Genomic DNA, 16606 nt, shown 5'->3' on the forward strand with positions numbered 1-16606 from the left:
CTTAAGCTTTTTCCTTTATTGCTTCTGCTTTTTGCATTGTACTCAGAAAGGACTCCCAAATTGGATACACTGTGATGTAGAAATGCACTGTGCAATCAGCCTTTGAATTTTTAATCAGTTTCTTATTTTCTACCCATCACACAGATTGGCGATCACCAAAGCAAATTATATCTCAGGGTTCAGGAGCTGTTAGACCTGGCTCTCACTGCTGTAGAGGTAAAGTACGGGAAAGTTACGGCCTCATTCTCCTCGGGTAAATCCCGATTCACCAGACTGTTTATAACGTCCTATCTCTTGTGACTTTGCAACTTGCCATTGTCCTCACCGACCCTATTTACCACTCTGCTGCTGCTGCTGCTGCTAAGTCGCTTCAGTCGTGCCCGACTCTTAGCGAACCCATGGATTGCAGCCCACCAGGCTCCTCCGTCCGTGGGATTTTCCAGGCAAGAGTACTGGAGTGGGGTGCCATTGCACTCTGCTGCTGCTGCTGCTGCTGCTAAGTCACTTCAGTCGTGTCCGACTTTGTGCAACCCATAGACGGCAGCCCACCAGGCTCCGCCGTCCCTGGGATTTTGCAGGCACGAACACTGGAGTGGGTTGCCATTTCCTTCTTCAATGTAGGAAAGTGAAAAGTGAGAGTGAAGTCGCTCAGTCGTATCCGACTCTTAGCGACCCCATGGACTGCAGCCTACCAGGCTCCTCCATCCATGGGATTTTCCAGGCAAGAGTACTGGAGTGGGGTGACATTGTCTTCTCCGCCATTGCACTCTAGACCTGTGAAATCCTGTATTGTGTATTATTCAGTAGCCTGCCATCTAGTGGTGGAAATGGAAAATGAAGGTTTTTCCCCCTTAGAGAATAATCCGATTTTACAATACAGCTCTAAGGTCACTCACTCCAGTAATAACTTAATATTTGTATAAAATTGTGAATAGTTTAGGCTTCCCTAGTGGCTCAGTGGTAAAGAATCTGCCTACAATGCAGGAGACACAGGAGATTTGGGTTCAGTCCCTGGGTGGGGAAGACTGCCTCCAGTATTCTTGCCTGGAGAATCCTGTGGCCAGAGGAGCCTGGTGGGCTACCGTCCATAGGGTGGCAAACAGTAGCGTACGGCTGAAGCAGCTGAGCACGTACGCACACACGAACAGTTTACGGGGGCTTCCCTGGTGGCTCTGTGTAAAGAATCCGCCTGCCAATGCAGGAGACGCAGGTTCAATTCCTGGGTCAGGAAGATCCCCTGGAGAAGGAAATGGCAACCCACTCCAGTACTCTTGCCTGGAGAATCCCATGGACGGAGGAGTCTGACTATAATCCATGGGGTCCCAAAGACTCAGACATGACGGCGACTAAACAACAAACAACAATGTGAATAGTTTATGAATCACTTTTTAAATAGTAGAATGAATCATAAACCTAGAGTCAGAATATCTTTATCTCCAGATTTGCAATTACTGATTTGTAATATCTGCTTTTTTTTTTAATCCTTAACTTTTTGAAGTTGGGCCTCCCTTTCTTTGAGGCAAGAAGGTCGGGTTTTTCTGTGTGTGTGTGTGTGTGTGTGTGTGTTTAATATTTATTTATTTGTTTTTGGCGACCCTGGGTCTTGGTGGTTGTGCACAGGCTTTCTCTAGTTCTCTAGCTGTAGACTGCTCCCGTGGTGGCTCGGACGGTAAAGTGTCTGCCCGCAATGCGGGAGACCTGGGTTCGATCCCTGGGTCGGGAAGATCCCCTGGAGAAGGAAATGGGAACCCACTCCAGCATTCTCACCTGAAAAATCCCATTGACTGAAGAGCGTTGGGTCGCAAAGAGCCGGACACGACTGAGCGACTTCACTCTCCCTTTCACTACTCGCAGAGAGTGGGGACCGCTCTCCCGCAGCCGAGCGCAGGCTTCTCACTGCGGCAGCTTCTCCTGCAGTGGAGCGCAGGCCCTAGGACGTGGGCGTGGGCTCAGCAGCTGCAGCGAGGGCCTCCACCGTGCAGGCTCAGTAGTTGGGGTCCTTGGGCCAAGTTGTCCCGTGACTTGTGGGAGCTTCCTGGCCCAGAGATCCAACCAGAGTCCCCTGCATTAGGAGGCGGATTCTTAACCACTGGACCACCAGGGAAGCCCAAGAAGACTGTTTTTGATGTTCCAAAGTTCTTTATAATTTCCAGTACATTTTATAATCTTATGAAATGTGGCACTGGGATAACTCAAATCAAGAAATTTCTTTTCCAGATTCTTTAAAGAATTAGCCACAAAAAGCCGTGAGTGTCTCCATATTTCTTCAGTTGGTATGACATCCTATCAAATTTTCTCTGATAACATCCCTTCCTATGCTAAGATTATAAGCTTTGTATGTATAAAACTATTTCTGATTATAAATCTTTCTTGGGTAACATTTTTAAAAATGTAAATATAATGTATAATAATGACCTCTATAATAATGTAAAATAATGACCTTTCTACCTAATAATTCATTTTTTCTTAGTTCATATTTTTTCATAGAAATAATGTTCTCAGCATAACAATGCCATTTATTATTCCCACTGGTGAATTTTCCATCTTTGCTGCTGCTGCTACTGCTGCTAAGTCGCTTCACTTGTGTCCAACTCTGTGCAACCCCATAGACGGCAGCCCACCAGGCTCCCCCATCCCTGGGATTCTCCAGGCAAGAACACTGGAGTGGGTTGCCATTTCCTTCTCCAATTACATTTTAAAATGTGCATGAATTCAAAAGTAGATAATTTCTTCAAGTAAAAACATGAATATTTATACAATTGTGTGATATATGAATTTTATAACTTTTTAAAATAATTAATGTTATAAATCAGAATTTCTCAAATACTATTCAAAATAATACTACTTCTTCAAGTCACTAAAGACACTAGTTGCCCAAACAAAGGGAGCCATTGTCCAATCTATTGTTTGGAAAATGCTATCTTAAAGTTCAAAGGCTCTAATCACCAAAGGACTTCCCAGAGACTTCAGTATGTTAGCATGCATTTTGATTGTCCAAGTTGGTTGTTTGTTCACAAAGCTTTTCCTTCCACCATAGAACATATCTCAAGGAAATATCGACTGATAATAAAAGATAGAAAACCAAAATCACAATTTAAAAGCAGTGAGATTCAGTTTTACTTGGGAACATTACTGAGGACTGTAGCCAGGAGACAGTCTCTCAGATAGGTCTGAAGAATGGCTCTGAAGAGGTTGAGAAAGAGCCGCCAATATATATGTGAATTCGGGCTGGAAAATATGTGTAGTCAAGCATACATCTTGATAAAAGATTATTGCTAATCACACACACACACAAAAACCAGATATATGAAGTCAATGAGTTTAGTGCTTTTCTGTTTATGGGAAGGTGCGAGAATCTGGAGTCACCAACATTCTTCCTTAGATATGCGTCTTAACTACCTTGGACCAAAATCCAAAACACAGAATGCTCATCCTATTTTTTCCATCCTGAGTTCCCTGAGTTCAGGACTCACTGTTGGAGGCTGTCAGTCGGTTGTGACTTAACCCTTTGTATAACTGGATGATGAGCAACATTCTGTTCTTTTCTGTTTACAGATCCTTAAAACAAGGTAAGTTGCAGTGAATATGTAGGGTGAATGCAACCAGATTGTGAAATAACAGATGAAAAATTTTTTTTTTAATGCTATTTAGGATGAAGAGAAGGGCTTGCATTATGGGGGAAACCAGTGATGGCTTTGTTGCAGGGACGGGGATGCCTACCAGGGTCCCAGAGTGGGCTCTTGGGTAACACCAGGAAATAGGTCATCTGAGGAGACACCATGCTGACAAAACCAGAGGCTTCTTTGGGAAGGGGCACCCGGACGGAGAGCAGGAGCATAAGGGAACCCAGCTCCGCCACAAGGCTCTCAGTCTCCAGGGTCATGGTGAGGGGATTCGTTTCCAGGTTGTCTATGGCCTGTCATCCTGGCTCAGGGTCTTTCTTGGTGGTATGCGCATTGCTCAGCCAAGATGGATTCCAGCGAAGAGGATTCTGGGAGGTTGGTAGGTCACACGGACTGGTGTTTCCTTTTGACCTTTCCCAAATTCTTCTGGTTGGTGGTAGCATGTCAGCTCCTTGCTCCTTACCAGGCCTCCTGTCATAAAATAACTGTAAAATAACTCATGCAAATGGTCACTGAGGTGCCTGGCCAGGGTGGACGGCTTCAGTCAGTGTTTCCCCTAACAGTTTGGTCAGCAGAGTAAGGGACAGGAAGTAGGAGAACTCCTTGATGTTTGTTAACGTATGTTAAAGAGAAAAACCACAGGCCACATGTAATGCCACTTGTGCCAAAGCCCATGATTCCACCTGGATTTAATCTAATTGTAGTTTCAACCTTCCTCAGAAATGCAACCTTAATCAAGCAGTTGGAATTTTCTGGGCATATGTCCTCTTGGAGGAGGTCGCCATTAACCCCACCATAGAGCCGCCAGAACTTACACAGGACTGGGAAACAGACTCGGGGATGGCACAAGCAGAACCTTGTGTACCAGGACCCTGACCCTGACTTGCCCAGGAGGGTCCAGGAGTCTCTGGAGGAGGCGAGGGTCGGCGGAGGCCTGCTGCAGGGTCGGGAGCACTCGGTGCGACAGTGCGTGCACAGACCTTTTGAAGGAGGTCGCCATTATCTTTGTTATATACAGTATACGGTGAAGTCGCTTAGGCATGTCCCACTCTTTGCAACCCCATGGACCGTAGCCTACCAGGTTCCTCCATCAGTGGGATTTTCCAGGCAAGCATACTGGAGTGGGTTGCCATTTCCTTCTCCAGGGTCCCAACCCAGGGATCAAACCCAGGTTTCCAGCATTGCAGGCAGAGGCTTTACCTCTGAGCCACCAGGGAAGCCCCTTTTACCTTCATTACCTCCACCATAGTTTGGCCCCAGGCAAATAGCAGGGTGAGAACACAGCCCCATCCATCAACAGAAAATTGGATTAAAGATTTACTGAGCATAGCACCATCCATCAGAACAAGACCCAGTTTCCCCCTCAGTCAGTCTCTCCCATCAGGAAGCTTCCATAAACCTCTTATCCTTCTCCATCAGAGGGCAGAGTGACTGAAAACCACAATCATAGAAAACTAACAATCTGATCACATGGACCACAGCCTTGTCTAACTCAATGAAACTATGAGCCATGCCCTGTAGGGCCACCCAAGACGGATGGGTCAAGGTGGAAAGTTCTGACAAAACGTGGTCCACTGGAGAAGGGAATGGCAAACCACTTCAGTATTCTTGCCTTGGGAACCCCTTTTTATACTGAAAAGCCAAAGATAGGACACTAACAGATGAACTCCCCAGGTCAGTAGGTGCCCAATATGCTACTGGAGATCAGTGGGGAAATAACTCCAGAAAGAATGAAGAGAAGGAGCCAAAGCAAAAACAATGCCCAGTTGTGGATGTGACTGGTGATGGAAGCAAGGTCCGATGCTGTAAAGAACAATATTGCATAGGAACCTGGAATGTTAGGTTCATGAATCAAGGCAAATTGGAAGTGGTCAAACAGGAGATGGCAAGAGTGAATGTCAACATTCTAAGAATCAGCGAACTCAAATGGACTGGAATGGGTGAATTTAACTCAGATGACCATTATATCTACTACTGTGGGCAGAAATCCCTCAAGAAATGGAGTAGCCATCATGGTCAACAAAAGAGTCCAAAATGCAGTACTTGGATGCAATCTCAAAAACGACAGAATGATCTCTGTTCTTTTCCAAGGCAAACCATTCAATATCACAGTAATCCAAGTCTATGCCCCAACCAGTAACGCTGAAGAAGCTGAAGTTGAACGGTTCTATGAAGACCTACACGACCTTTTAGAACTAACACCCAAAAAAGATGTCCTTTTCATTATAGGGGACTGGAATGCAAAAGTAGGAAGTCAAGAAACACCTGGAGTAACAGGCAAATTTGGCCTTGGAATACAGAATGAAGCAGGGCAAAGACTAATAGAGTTTTGCCAAGAAAATGCACTGGTCATAACAAACACCCTCTTCCAACAGCACAAGAGAAGACTCTATACATGGACATCACCAGATGGTCAACACCGAAATCAGATTGATTATATTCTTTGCAGCCAAAGATGGAGGAGCTATATACAGTCAGCAAAAACAAGACTGGGAGCTGACTGTGGCTCAGATCATGAACTCCTTATTGCCAAATTCAGACTGAAATTGAAGAAAGTAGGGAAAACCACTAGACTATTCAGGTATGACCTAAATCAAATCCCTTATGATTATACAGTGGAAGTGAGAAATAGATTCAAGGGATTAGATCTGATAGAGTGCCTGAAGAACTATGGATGGAGGTTTGTGACATTGTACAGGAGGAAGTGATCAAGACCATCCCCAAGAAAAAGAAATGCAAAAAGGCAAAATAGTTGTCTGAGGAGGCCTTACAAATAGCTGAGTAAAGAAGAGAAGCCAAAGGCAAAGGAGAAAAGGAAAGATAAACCCACTTGAATGCAGAGTTCCAAAGAATAGCAAAGAGAGATAAGAAAGCCTTCCTCAGTGATCAGTGCAAAGAAATAGAGGAAAACAATAGAATGGGAAAGACTAAAGATCTCTTCAAGAAAATTAGAGATACCAAGGGAACACTTCATGCAAAGATGAACACAATGAAAGACAGAAATGGTATGGACTTAACAGAAGCAGAAGATATTAAGAAGAGGTGGCAAGAATACACAGAAGAACTGTACAAAAAAGATCTTCACGACCAAGATAATCACGATGGTGTGATCACTGACCTAGAGCCAGACATCCTGGAATGTGAAGTCAAGTGGGCCTTAGGAAGCATCACTACAAACAAAGCTGGTGGAGGTGATGGAAATCCAGTTGAGCTATTTCAAATCCTAAAAGATGATGCTATGAAAGTGCTACACTCAATATGCCAGCAAATTTGGAAAATTCAGCAGTGACCACAGGACTGGAAAAGGTCAGATTTCATTCCAATCCCAAAGAAAGGCAGTACCAAAGAATGTTCAAACTACCGCATATTGCACTCATCTCACACGCTAGCAAAGTAGTGCTCAAAATACTCCAAGCCAGGCTTCAACAGTATGTGAACCGTGAACTTCCAGATGTTCAAGCTAGTTTTAGAAAAGGCAGAGGAACGATAGATCAAATTGCCAACATCTGCTGATCATCAAAAAAGCCAGAGAGTTTTAAAAAAAAATGCCTACTTCTGCTTTATTGACTATGCCAAAACCTTTGACTGTGTGGATCACAACAAATTGTGGAGAATTCTTAGAAGAGATGGGAATACCAGACCACCTTACCTTCCGCTTGAGAAATCCGTATGTAGGTCAAGAAGTAATAGTTAGAACTGGACATAGAACAACAGACTGCTTCCAAATCGGGAAAGGAGTATGTCAAGGCTGTATATTGTCATTCTGCTTATTTAACTTATATGCAACTTATATGCATATACGTTATGCATCATAAGAAATGCTGGCCTGGATGAAGCACAAGCTAGAATCAAGATTGCCAGGAGAAATATCAATAACCTCAGATATGCAGATGACACCACTCTTATAGGAGAAAGTGAAGAAGAGCTAAAGAGCCTCTTGATGAAAGTGAAAGTGAAAGAGGAGAGTGAAAAAGCTGGTTTAAACTCAACATTAAAAAAACTAAGATCATGGCATCTGGTTCCATCATGTCATGGCAAATAGATGGGGAAACAATGGAAACAGTGACAGATTTTATCTTTTTGGGTTCCAAAAGCACTGTAAGATGGTGACTGCAGTTATGAAATTAAAAGACGCTTACTCCTTGGAAGAAAAGCTATGACCAACCTAGACAGCATACTAAAAAGCAGAGACATTACTTTCTCAACAAAGTCTAGTGAAAGCTATGGTTTTCCCAGTAGTCATGTATGGATGTGAGAGCTGGACCATAAAGAAAGCTTAACACTGAAGAATTGATGCTTTTGAACTGTGGTGTTGGAGAAGACTCTTGAGAGTCCCTTGGACTGCAAGGAGATCCAACCAGTCCATCCTAAAGGAAATCAGTCCTGAATATTCATTGGAAGAACTGATGTTGAAGTTGAAACTCCAATACTTTGGCCACCTGATGCAAAGAACTGACTCATTTGAAAAGACCCTGATGCTGGGAAAGGCTGAAGTCGGGAGGAGAAGGGGGCAACAAAGGATGAGATGGTTGGATGGCATCACCGACTCAATGGACATGAGTTTGAGTAAGCTCCGGGAGTTGGTGATGGACAAGGAGGCCTGGCGTGCTGCAGTCCATGGGGTCACAAAGAGTCAGACACGACTGAGCGACTGAACTGACTGCACTGAGGCAGCACATGGGCCTTCTCCCTGACACCACACCAGAAGAAGACGAGGGAATCCCATGATAAAACCCCTGGGTCTCTTCCTTCCAAAAAGCAGTTATCCTGGCCCCCAATAATCCTTTGTTTTCTTTTACTAATGACTTCCTCACCCCACCCCAGTTTCTATAAAAGCCTTCTGCCTTGAGCTGCTCCTGGCCTCTGGAGTGCCCTTCTAGTACCAGATGGAATGCTTCCTGGTTCATGAATTGTCTAATAAAGCTAATTACACTTTCAGAGATACTCAGTTGAATTGATTTTTGACTGGTAAATCAAATGAAAAGATGCTTGCTATAATGTTATGATGACCCCTTGTAGTTCAAAGTCAAAATGATCCTTTGAAAAGTTAATCCTGGCACCATGAGCAGCAAGTATCTTAGAGTTTAAGTAACTCCTTTCCATGTTTCCCCACACTATTGTCAGTGGTTATCTCTTCGGAGTGGTATTAGAGGGACTTTCATCTCATGTATTTCTGTAATAGTCAAAAGTTTTGCAAAAAGCATGCATTGCTCTGGTGATCAGAGCAAAACACAATGAAGGCTAAACAAAATACAAAGGAAACGATCACCCTTCTCGGTAGATGTTCATTTCTCTGCAAGCCCAAAGATAGAATCTGGATTAAAGTACATTAATGCTCTTAGCCTTTCTAAATAAACAGGATTTGGGCCCTTTTACCTTTGCTTTAAAGTTATATAAGTATTTTATCTAAATATTATGAGTGATGATTCGTTTTTTGTACTTTTCTAATCAGATTAAAATTTTTTCCCTAGAACAGATTTAGTACTAAGACATTAAACAGGGTCTCTGAAGAACAGTAAGATATCATGAAGGAAGACACATATTATATCAGGTCCAGCCTTAATTAAGGTTTAAAGAATATCATTTTGATAAAGTATAAAAGATAAATATTAGTGCAGATAGCACCTTACAAACCCCTGACAAAACAGATTTCATCACCAGCCAACACATGAAGTGCTTTTCGTCTTCTCTTTGGCAAGAAGAAAAATATTAAAACATCCTTAAAACTTTAAATTAGCCAAAGCCAACAAAGCAAAAATAGGCCCACTTTTAACCTTAAACAAGAGATTCTCCTGACCGACGTGGCCCAGAAAGGCAATGATGCTGATGGCAAACCCTCCTGCTTCTAAGAGAGTAAAACCAGGAGCACAGCCGGGCTGAGCACCGTGATAGCCGTTCTGAATCAGTGTCAAGGAAGCATCCTGCTTTGCCTGCGGAGTCCTCGTACTGAATTCGGTCACATGCTCTCTGGGGTTTCTCACTGTAACCCCCTTTAATCCAGCTGGGATTCTTGAAGAACATACACGGAAGTTCATGGGGCTTCAAAACTCAGTTTTTCAATATGAGGGGATTTTTGGACTGATATGGGAAGTCTGCGTTTATGTTCACATGTTCTAATTGGAGAGCTTGAGTACTGGAGAAAACAGTTAAGCAGAGGTAACCGCAAACCCATTGACACAAGCATTGCCTCTACTGGGCCCATGTGCTCTTAAAAACCCCTGCCTGCATGGACTAACCTTAGCTTCCAGTGGACAGTGTGGGGCTCTCACACCGCTGAGCACACTGTCCACCCCACTGCAGAGAATCTGCTTTTTTTCTGAACACTTTTTTCTGAACTGAAGTGTTAAAGCAGAGCTCCTTGGAGAAATAGCTGATTCTAGGTCTGGGTGAAAATGGAACAAAAGCACAGACCAAGCTGTCGTTACAGAAAGCAAGGAAGTTGTCGAAGACTGCTGCTGCTGCTGCTGAGTCGCTTCAGTCGTGTCCAACTCTGTGCGACCCCATGGACTGCAGCCCACCAGGCTCCTCCGTCCATGGATTTTCCAGGCAAGAGTACTGGAGGGGGCACCATTGCCTTCTGCGTGTCAAAGACTACTGGGGTAAATCAGAAGAACACGATGGGGACTTCCCTGGTGATCCAGTGGCAAAGACTGGGCTGTCAACGCAGAGGCCTGGGCTCCATCCCGGTCGGGGAAACAGACCCCACGTGCTGCAACCAGCCACTGGTACAGTCAAACAAGGAAGTAAACATGTAAAAAGGAGAAGACGACTATGCTTAGATCCATGTGTTAATAATAATAATATTTTTATCAAAAAGAAAATTCCCAGAGATAAATCCACGCACCTAGGGACACCTTATCTTTAACAAAGGAGTCAAGAATACACAAAGGAGAAAAGACAATCTCTTTGACAAGTGGTGCTGGGAAAACTGGTCAACCACCTGTGAAAGGATGAAATTAGAACACTTGGTAACACCATGCACAAAAATAAACTCAAAATGGATTAAAGATCTAAATGTAAAACCAGAAACTATAAAACTCCTAGAGATTTGAAAACATAGGCAAAACACTCTCTGACATAAATCACAGCAGGATCCTCTATGACCCACCTCCCAAAGTAATGGAAATAAAAGCAAAAATAAACAAATGGGACCTGATTAAACTTAAAAGCTTTTGCACAACAAAGGAAACTATAAGCAAGGTGAAGAGACAGCCTTCAGAATGGGAGAAAATAATAGCAAATGAAGCAACTGACAAAGAATTAATCTCAAAAACATACAAATAGCTCATGAAGCTCAATTCCAGAAAAATAAATGACCCAATTAGAAAATGGGCCAAAGAACTAAACAGACATTTCTCCAAAGAAGACATACAGATGGCTAACAAAACACATGAAAAGATGCTCAACATCACTCATTATCAGAGAAATGCAAATCAAAACCACAATGAGGTATCATTTCACGCCAGTCAGAATGGCTGCTATTCAAAAGTCTACAAGCAATAAATGCTGGAGAGGGTGTGGAGAAAAGGGAACCCTCTTACACTGTTGGTGGGAATGCAAACTAGTACAGCCACTATGGAGAACAGTGTGGAGATTCCTTAAAAAACTGGAAATAGAACTGCCTTATGACCCAGCAACCCCACTGCTGGGCACACACACCAAGGAAACCAGAATTGAAAGAGACACATGTACCCCAATGTTCATCACAGCACTGTTTATAATAGCCAGGACATGGAAGCAACCTAGATGTCCATCAGCAGATGAATGGATAAGAAAGCTGTGGTACATATACACAATGGAGTATTACTCAGCCATTAAAAAGAATACATTTGAATCAGTTCTAATGAGGTGGATGAAACTGGAGCCTATTATACAGAGTGAAGTAAGCCAGAAAGAAAAACACCAATACAGTATACTAACACATATATATGGAATTTAGAAAGATGGTAATGATAACCCTGTATGCGAGACAGCAAAAGAGAAACAGATGTAAAGAACAGACTTTTGGACTCTGTGGGAGAGGGAGAGAGTGGGATAATTTGAGAGAATAGCATTTAAACATGTATATTACAATATATGAAATAGATGACCAGTCCAGGTTCGAGGCATGAGACAGGGTGCTTCAGGCTGGTGTACTGGGATGACCCAGAGGATGGGATGGGGGAGAGAGGTGGGAGGGGGGTTCAGGATGGTGAACACATGTACACCCATGGAGGATTCATGTCAATGTATGGCAAAAACCACTATAATATTGTAAAGTAATTAGCCTCTGATTAAAATAAATACATTAAATAAAAAGAAAAACCTTTATTGGTCACTTTTGGAGGATTCTAGGGAACCAACACATTATTTGGAAAACTGGTAAATGGAATGAGTTAAGCATTTATCCAGCCTTTTTTTTGGCGGGGGTGAGGGGGTGGGGGGCGGTCCTGGATCTTCGCTGTAACACACTGGCTTTCCCTAGTTGCGGCTCACAGGCTTATCCGAGCACAGGCTCTGGAGTGTGCGGGCTTGGTAAGCTGCAGCAGGCAGGTTTCTCTCATTGGAGCACACAGGCTTAGCTCTCGTGCACATGTGGGGCTGAGTTCTCCAACCAGGGATCGAACCCACGTCCCTTCCACTGGAAGGCAGATTCTTGACCCACCAGTGAAGTCCTCTATACTATCTTTCTTGAATGAAATGTAAGGTAAGGTAACCAACAGTTGATGTTGAAAAGTCTCTTTCTATGTAAGTTCTCCAGCTAATAAATGAAGAAGGAATGATAGTCTAAAATATAATCATTTTGTGACAATGAAACAGTGGATCTAAGTAGTAATCATAAATGGCAGGTGAAATTTAAAAAAAAATGTTACAGGCATCCTGATAGAAGTAGTCAATACCACTATGAAGTGCTCTTACAAAAACTTTAACATGAAAGTGATCAAGCCACCAGATTTAACTACCAATTTATAGGAATAACAGGAGATAGAGCAACAAGTTCAATGACACATCAGGATGTAATCAGCAAATTCCTAACTGTGGGAAACTCTCTAGATTCTGTGACCAGGTTTTTTAAACAAAATGCAAAGCTAATGGAGAGAAGGTGTACCTAAAAGGAAATTAAGATACATAAAATCCAACTGTAATGTCTCCTCATTAAAGCAAACCAAGTGTAAAAAATCATTACCTTGAGAAAATTTGGACATTGACCGGATATTTAATACTAAGGAATAACTTAAAGTGTAATATAATTATGATTATATTATAATGTATAATATTTGTTGTTCAATCACTAAGCCATGTCCAACTCTTTGCAACCCCATGGACTGCAGCACTCCAGGCTTCCCTGTCCTTTACCATCTCCCAGAGTTTGCTTAAACTGAGGTGCATTGAGTCAGTGATGCCACCCAACCATCTCATCCTCTGTTGTCCCCTTCTCCTCTTGCCCTCAATCTTTCCCACCATCAGGGTCTTTTCAAATGAGTCAGTTCTTCACATCAGGTGGCCAAAGAACTGGAGCTTCAACTTCACCATTAATCATTCCAATGAATATTCAGGACTGATTTCCTTTAGGATTGACTGGTTGAATCTCCTTGCTGTCCAAAGGACTCCCAAGAGTGTTCTGCAGTAACACAATTCAAAAACATCAATTCTTTGGCACTCAGCCTTCTTTATGGTCCAACTCTCACATCCATACATGACTACTGGAAAAATCATGGCTTCGATTATACAAAATTTTGTCGGCTGAGAGTTGTATATGCTTCTTAGTATGCCGTCTAGGTTGGTCATAGCTTTTCTTTTAAGAGCAAGCATTTTTTAATTTCATGGCTGCAGTCACCTTCCACAGTGACTTTGGAGCCCAAGAAAATAAAGTTTGTCACTGTTTCCATTGTTGCCCCATCTATTTGCCATGAAGTGATGGGACCAGATGCCATGATCTTAGCTTTTTGAATGTTGAGTTTTAAAGCCAGCTTTTTCACTCTCCTCTTTCACCTTCATTTAGAGGCTCTTTAGTTCCTCTTCACTTTCTGCAGTTAGAGTGGTATCATCTGTGTGTCTGAGGTTATTGCTATTTCTCCTGGCAATCTTGATTTCAGCTTGGGCTTCATCCAGCCTTGCATTTCTCATGATGTACTCTGTATAGAAATTAAATAAGCAGGGTGACAATATACGGTCTTGACGTACTTCTTTCCAAATTTGAACCAGTCCGTGGTTCCATGTCCGGTTCTAACTGTTGCTTCTTGACCTGCATACAAGAGACAGGTAAGGTGGTCTGGTATTCCCATCTCTTTAAGCATTTTCAACAGTTTGTTGTAATCCACACAATTCAGAGGCCTTAGCATGGTCAATGAAGCAGAAGTAGATGTTTCTCTGGAATTCCTTTGCTTTTTTATGATCCAACTGATGTTGGCCATTTGATCTCTGATTCCTCTGCCTTTTCTAAATCCAAGTTGTACATCTGGAAGTTCTTGGTTCACATACTATTGAAGTCTAGCTTGAAGGATTTTGAGCATTACCTTGCTGGCATGTGAAATGAGTGCTGTTATGCAATAGTTTAAACATTTTTTGGAAGTGCCTTTCTTTGGGACTGGAATGAAAACTGACCTTTTCCAGTCCTGTGGCCATTGCTGAGTTTTCCAAATTTGCTGGCATATTGAGTGTAGCACTTTAACGGCATCATCTTTTAGGATTTGAAATAGCTCAGCTGAAATTCCATCACCTCCACTAGCTTTTTTTATAGTAATTCCTCCTAAGCCCCACTTGACTTCACACTCCAGGATATTAAGTTCTAGGTGAGTAACCACACCACTGTGGTTATCCAGGTCATTAAGATATAATATAGTATATACATCAGTGGACTTCCCTGGTGGCTCAGATGGTAAAGACTCCAACTACAATGCTGGAGACCCAGGTTTGATCCCTTGTTTGGGAAGATCCCAAGGAGAAGCAAATGGTTACCCACTCCAGTCTTCTTGTCTGAAAAATTCCATGGACAGAGGAGCTTGATGGGCTACATACAGTTCATGGTATCACAAAAAGTTGGACACAGCTGAGTGACTAACACAAACATTCACATAATATTATATTATCACTAACCCTCCAGTTCCCTTTCCCATCGGATCTAAACCCTGGTCTTGGTGGTCATAAAAGGAGGAATAGTAGTACTGAAACTGTGCTCGTGGTGTGTGCTGTACAGCACGTGGGCTAGTTTCAGACAAGGTTGAAAAGAAGAAAAAAAAATATTATCACTAAAGGATTTTGTCTTTTAGAGATACTGACATATTTATGGACAAGACATAGGGTATCTTGGGTTTCCTTGACAGTCAGTCAGGGAAGGGAGGAGATGGGTGATGCTATAGAGCAGACCCAGCAACAGTGATCCAGAGGCCAAATCTGGCTCACCACATGTGTTTGGTGAAGTTTTACTGGAAAACAGTCAAGTTCATTTGTTTGTGTGATCTAGGAATGCTGCAAAGGCAGAGGTGAACAGTTGCAACGGAGACTGTTTGTTTTAAGTGCTGATAGCTTTGACTTGGCCTTTGACTTTGTCATTAAGGATGGCACCCAGGGCCCACCCCAGGGTGAATCCTACACAACACTTTGAAGACACTCTGAGGGACTGTCTGGGGGCGGGTGTGGCTGTCCACAGCTACCTCAGAGTTTAGCCCTGGCTTGCTCTGGTCAACTGAATGGCAATATCCAGGCCTGTGGGAAGGTGTCTAGATCTTCTTTGCTTCCTCCCTGTCCTCTTGAGATCCTGCTACATCTAAAAAAAAGACAACCATTTTATGCTTTGGAGAATAGACATTGCATCTCTCTAAAAAATAACTCCATTCTTTATAGAATAAGTTGACCTTCTAATGGCTGCAAAACTAATGACTCTTGGGAGCTCTTAAAATTATCAGAAAGTTGTAAGAAGTCCTATATACTCTATATAGATAGGCATACATACACACATACACAGATGTATAGCATGCTAGAAAACCACAAAATACCTTCATTCTTCAAATACAATTGCCAAATATAAGGTTTCCTAGAGACACATGGAGCTAAAGATTCTGTTAAGCATAATTTTATCCAGTGGACAGCTATCGAGTATCTGCTTTCCTCAAGGCATGTGACTAGGCACTTGAGAGACAGAAAGATGAATAAGATACTGATCCTGGCTTCCAGGAATGCAGTCTAGTTGGTGAACTGAAATCACAGTGTTTTACAGTGACGAGAGGAAGAGGAGAAGCCGCCGCAGTTGCTTCTTAGCACATATACCCACACTTGCTAAGTATATTTAGGATTGTATCTCATTTAATATTTACAACAAACCGAGGTGCTATTATCCTCATTTTACACGTGAAAGCACTGGCACTTGGAGAAGGCACTGAAACTCAGGCTCTGTCACACGCCAAAGCCCGCTCTCCTAAACATCATTGGTAGTTTAAACACTGAAGTGAACATTTTTATTATGTTTCCGCCAGAAGGACCCATTTAAGAAGAAGCTTTAGATTATTGTCACTGTTCTGGGTTTCCTCTCCTATCCTATGAGTTTGATCTCATTTTTTTTACAAGCATCTTTAGCAAGAATAAGACATGTTTGCTCATTCAAGAAAAAGGGAAATACTTTGCTTACCTCATCTGCCAATTTCATAAAAGTAGAGAAAGTAGATGTATATAATTTTAAAGAAACATTGGAACTCATCTACTTATGAATATAAAATATGAGAAACAAGTTTTCACATACACAAAATCCATTCTTTTTTGAGCGTGTTGACATTAAGGGCTCAGTTCAGTTCAGTTCAGTCGCTCAGTTGTGTCCGAACCAGCATTCCTTTTGGGAGCAAGACATTAAGGGCTGCTGCTAAGTCACTTCAGTCGTGTCCGACTCTGTGTGACCCCATAGACAGCAGCCCACCAGGCTTCCCCGTCCCTGGGATTCTCCAGGCAAGAACACTGGAGTGGGTTGCCATTTCCTTCTCCAATGCATGAAAGTGAAAAGTGAAAGTGAAGTC

The 16606-nt window shown here is 42.6% G+C and overlaps 1 protein-coding gene and 1 non-coding gene across 2 annotated transcripts in view; one reads left to right on the plus strand and one right to left on the minus strand.

The window, feature by feature from the left end:
• Window positions 1–4623, minus strand: part of PSKH2 (protein serine kinase H2) — a 28797-nt gene extending 24174 nt beyond the window's left edge. The window contains 1 exon segment of the mRNA XM_014480604.2: window positions 4439–4623. Coding sequence (XP_014336090.2) covers window positions 4439–4623 — 185 coding nt within the window.
• A 10074-nt stretch (window positions 4624–14697) lies between these two features.
• LOC138990849 (small nucleolar RNA SNORA61) lies at window positions 14698–14823 on the plus strand. Its single transcript, XR_011466958.1, has one exon. It is a non-coding gene; the product is annotated as a small nucleolar RNA SNORA61 (small nucleolar RNA).
• The last annotated feature ends 1783 nt before the right edge of the window (window positions 14824–16606 follow it).

This window comes from Bos mutus, chromosome 14, assembly GCF_027580195.1.
Source record: "Bos mutus isolate GX-2022 chromosome 14, NWIPB_WYAK_1.1, whole genome shotgun sequence".
Classification (NCBI taxonomy): Eukaryota; Metazoa; Chordata; class Mammalia; order Artiodactyla; family Bovidae; genus Bos; species Bos mutus.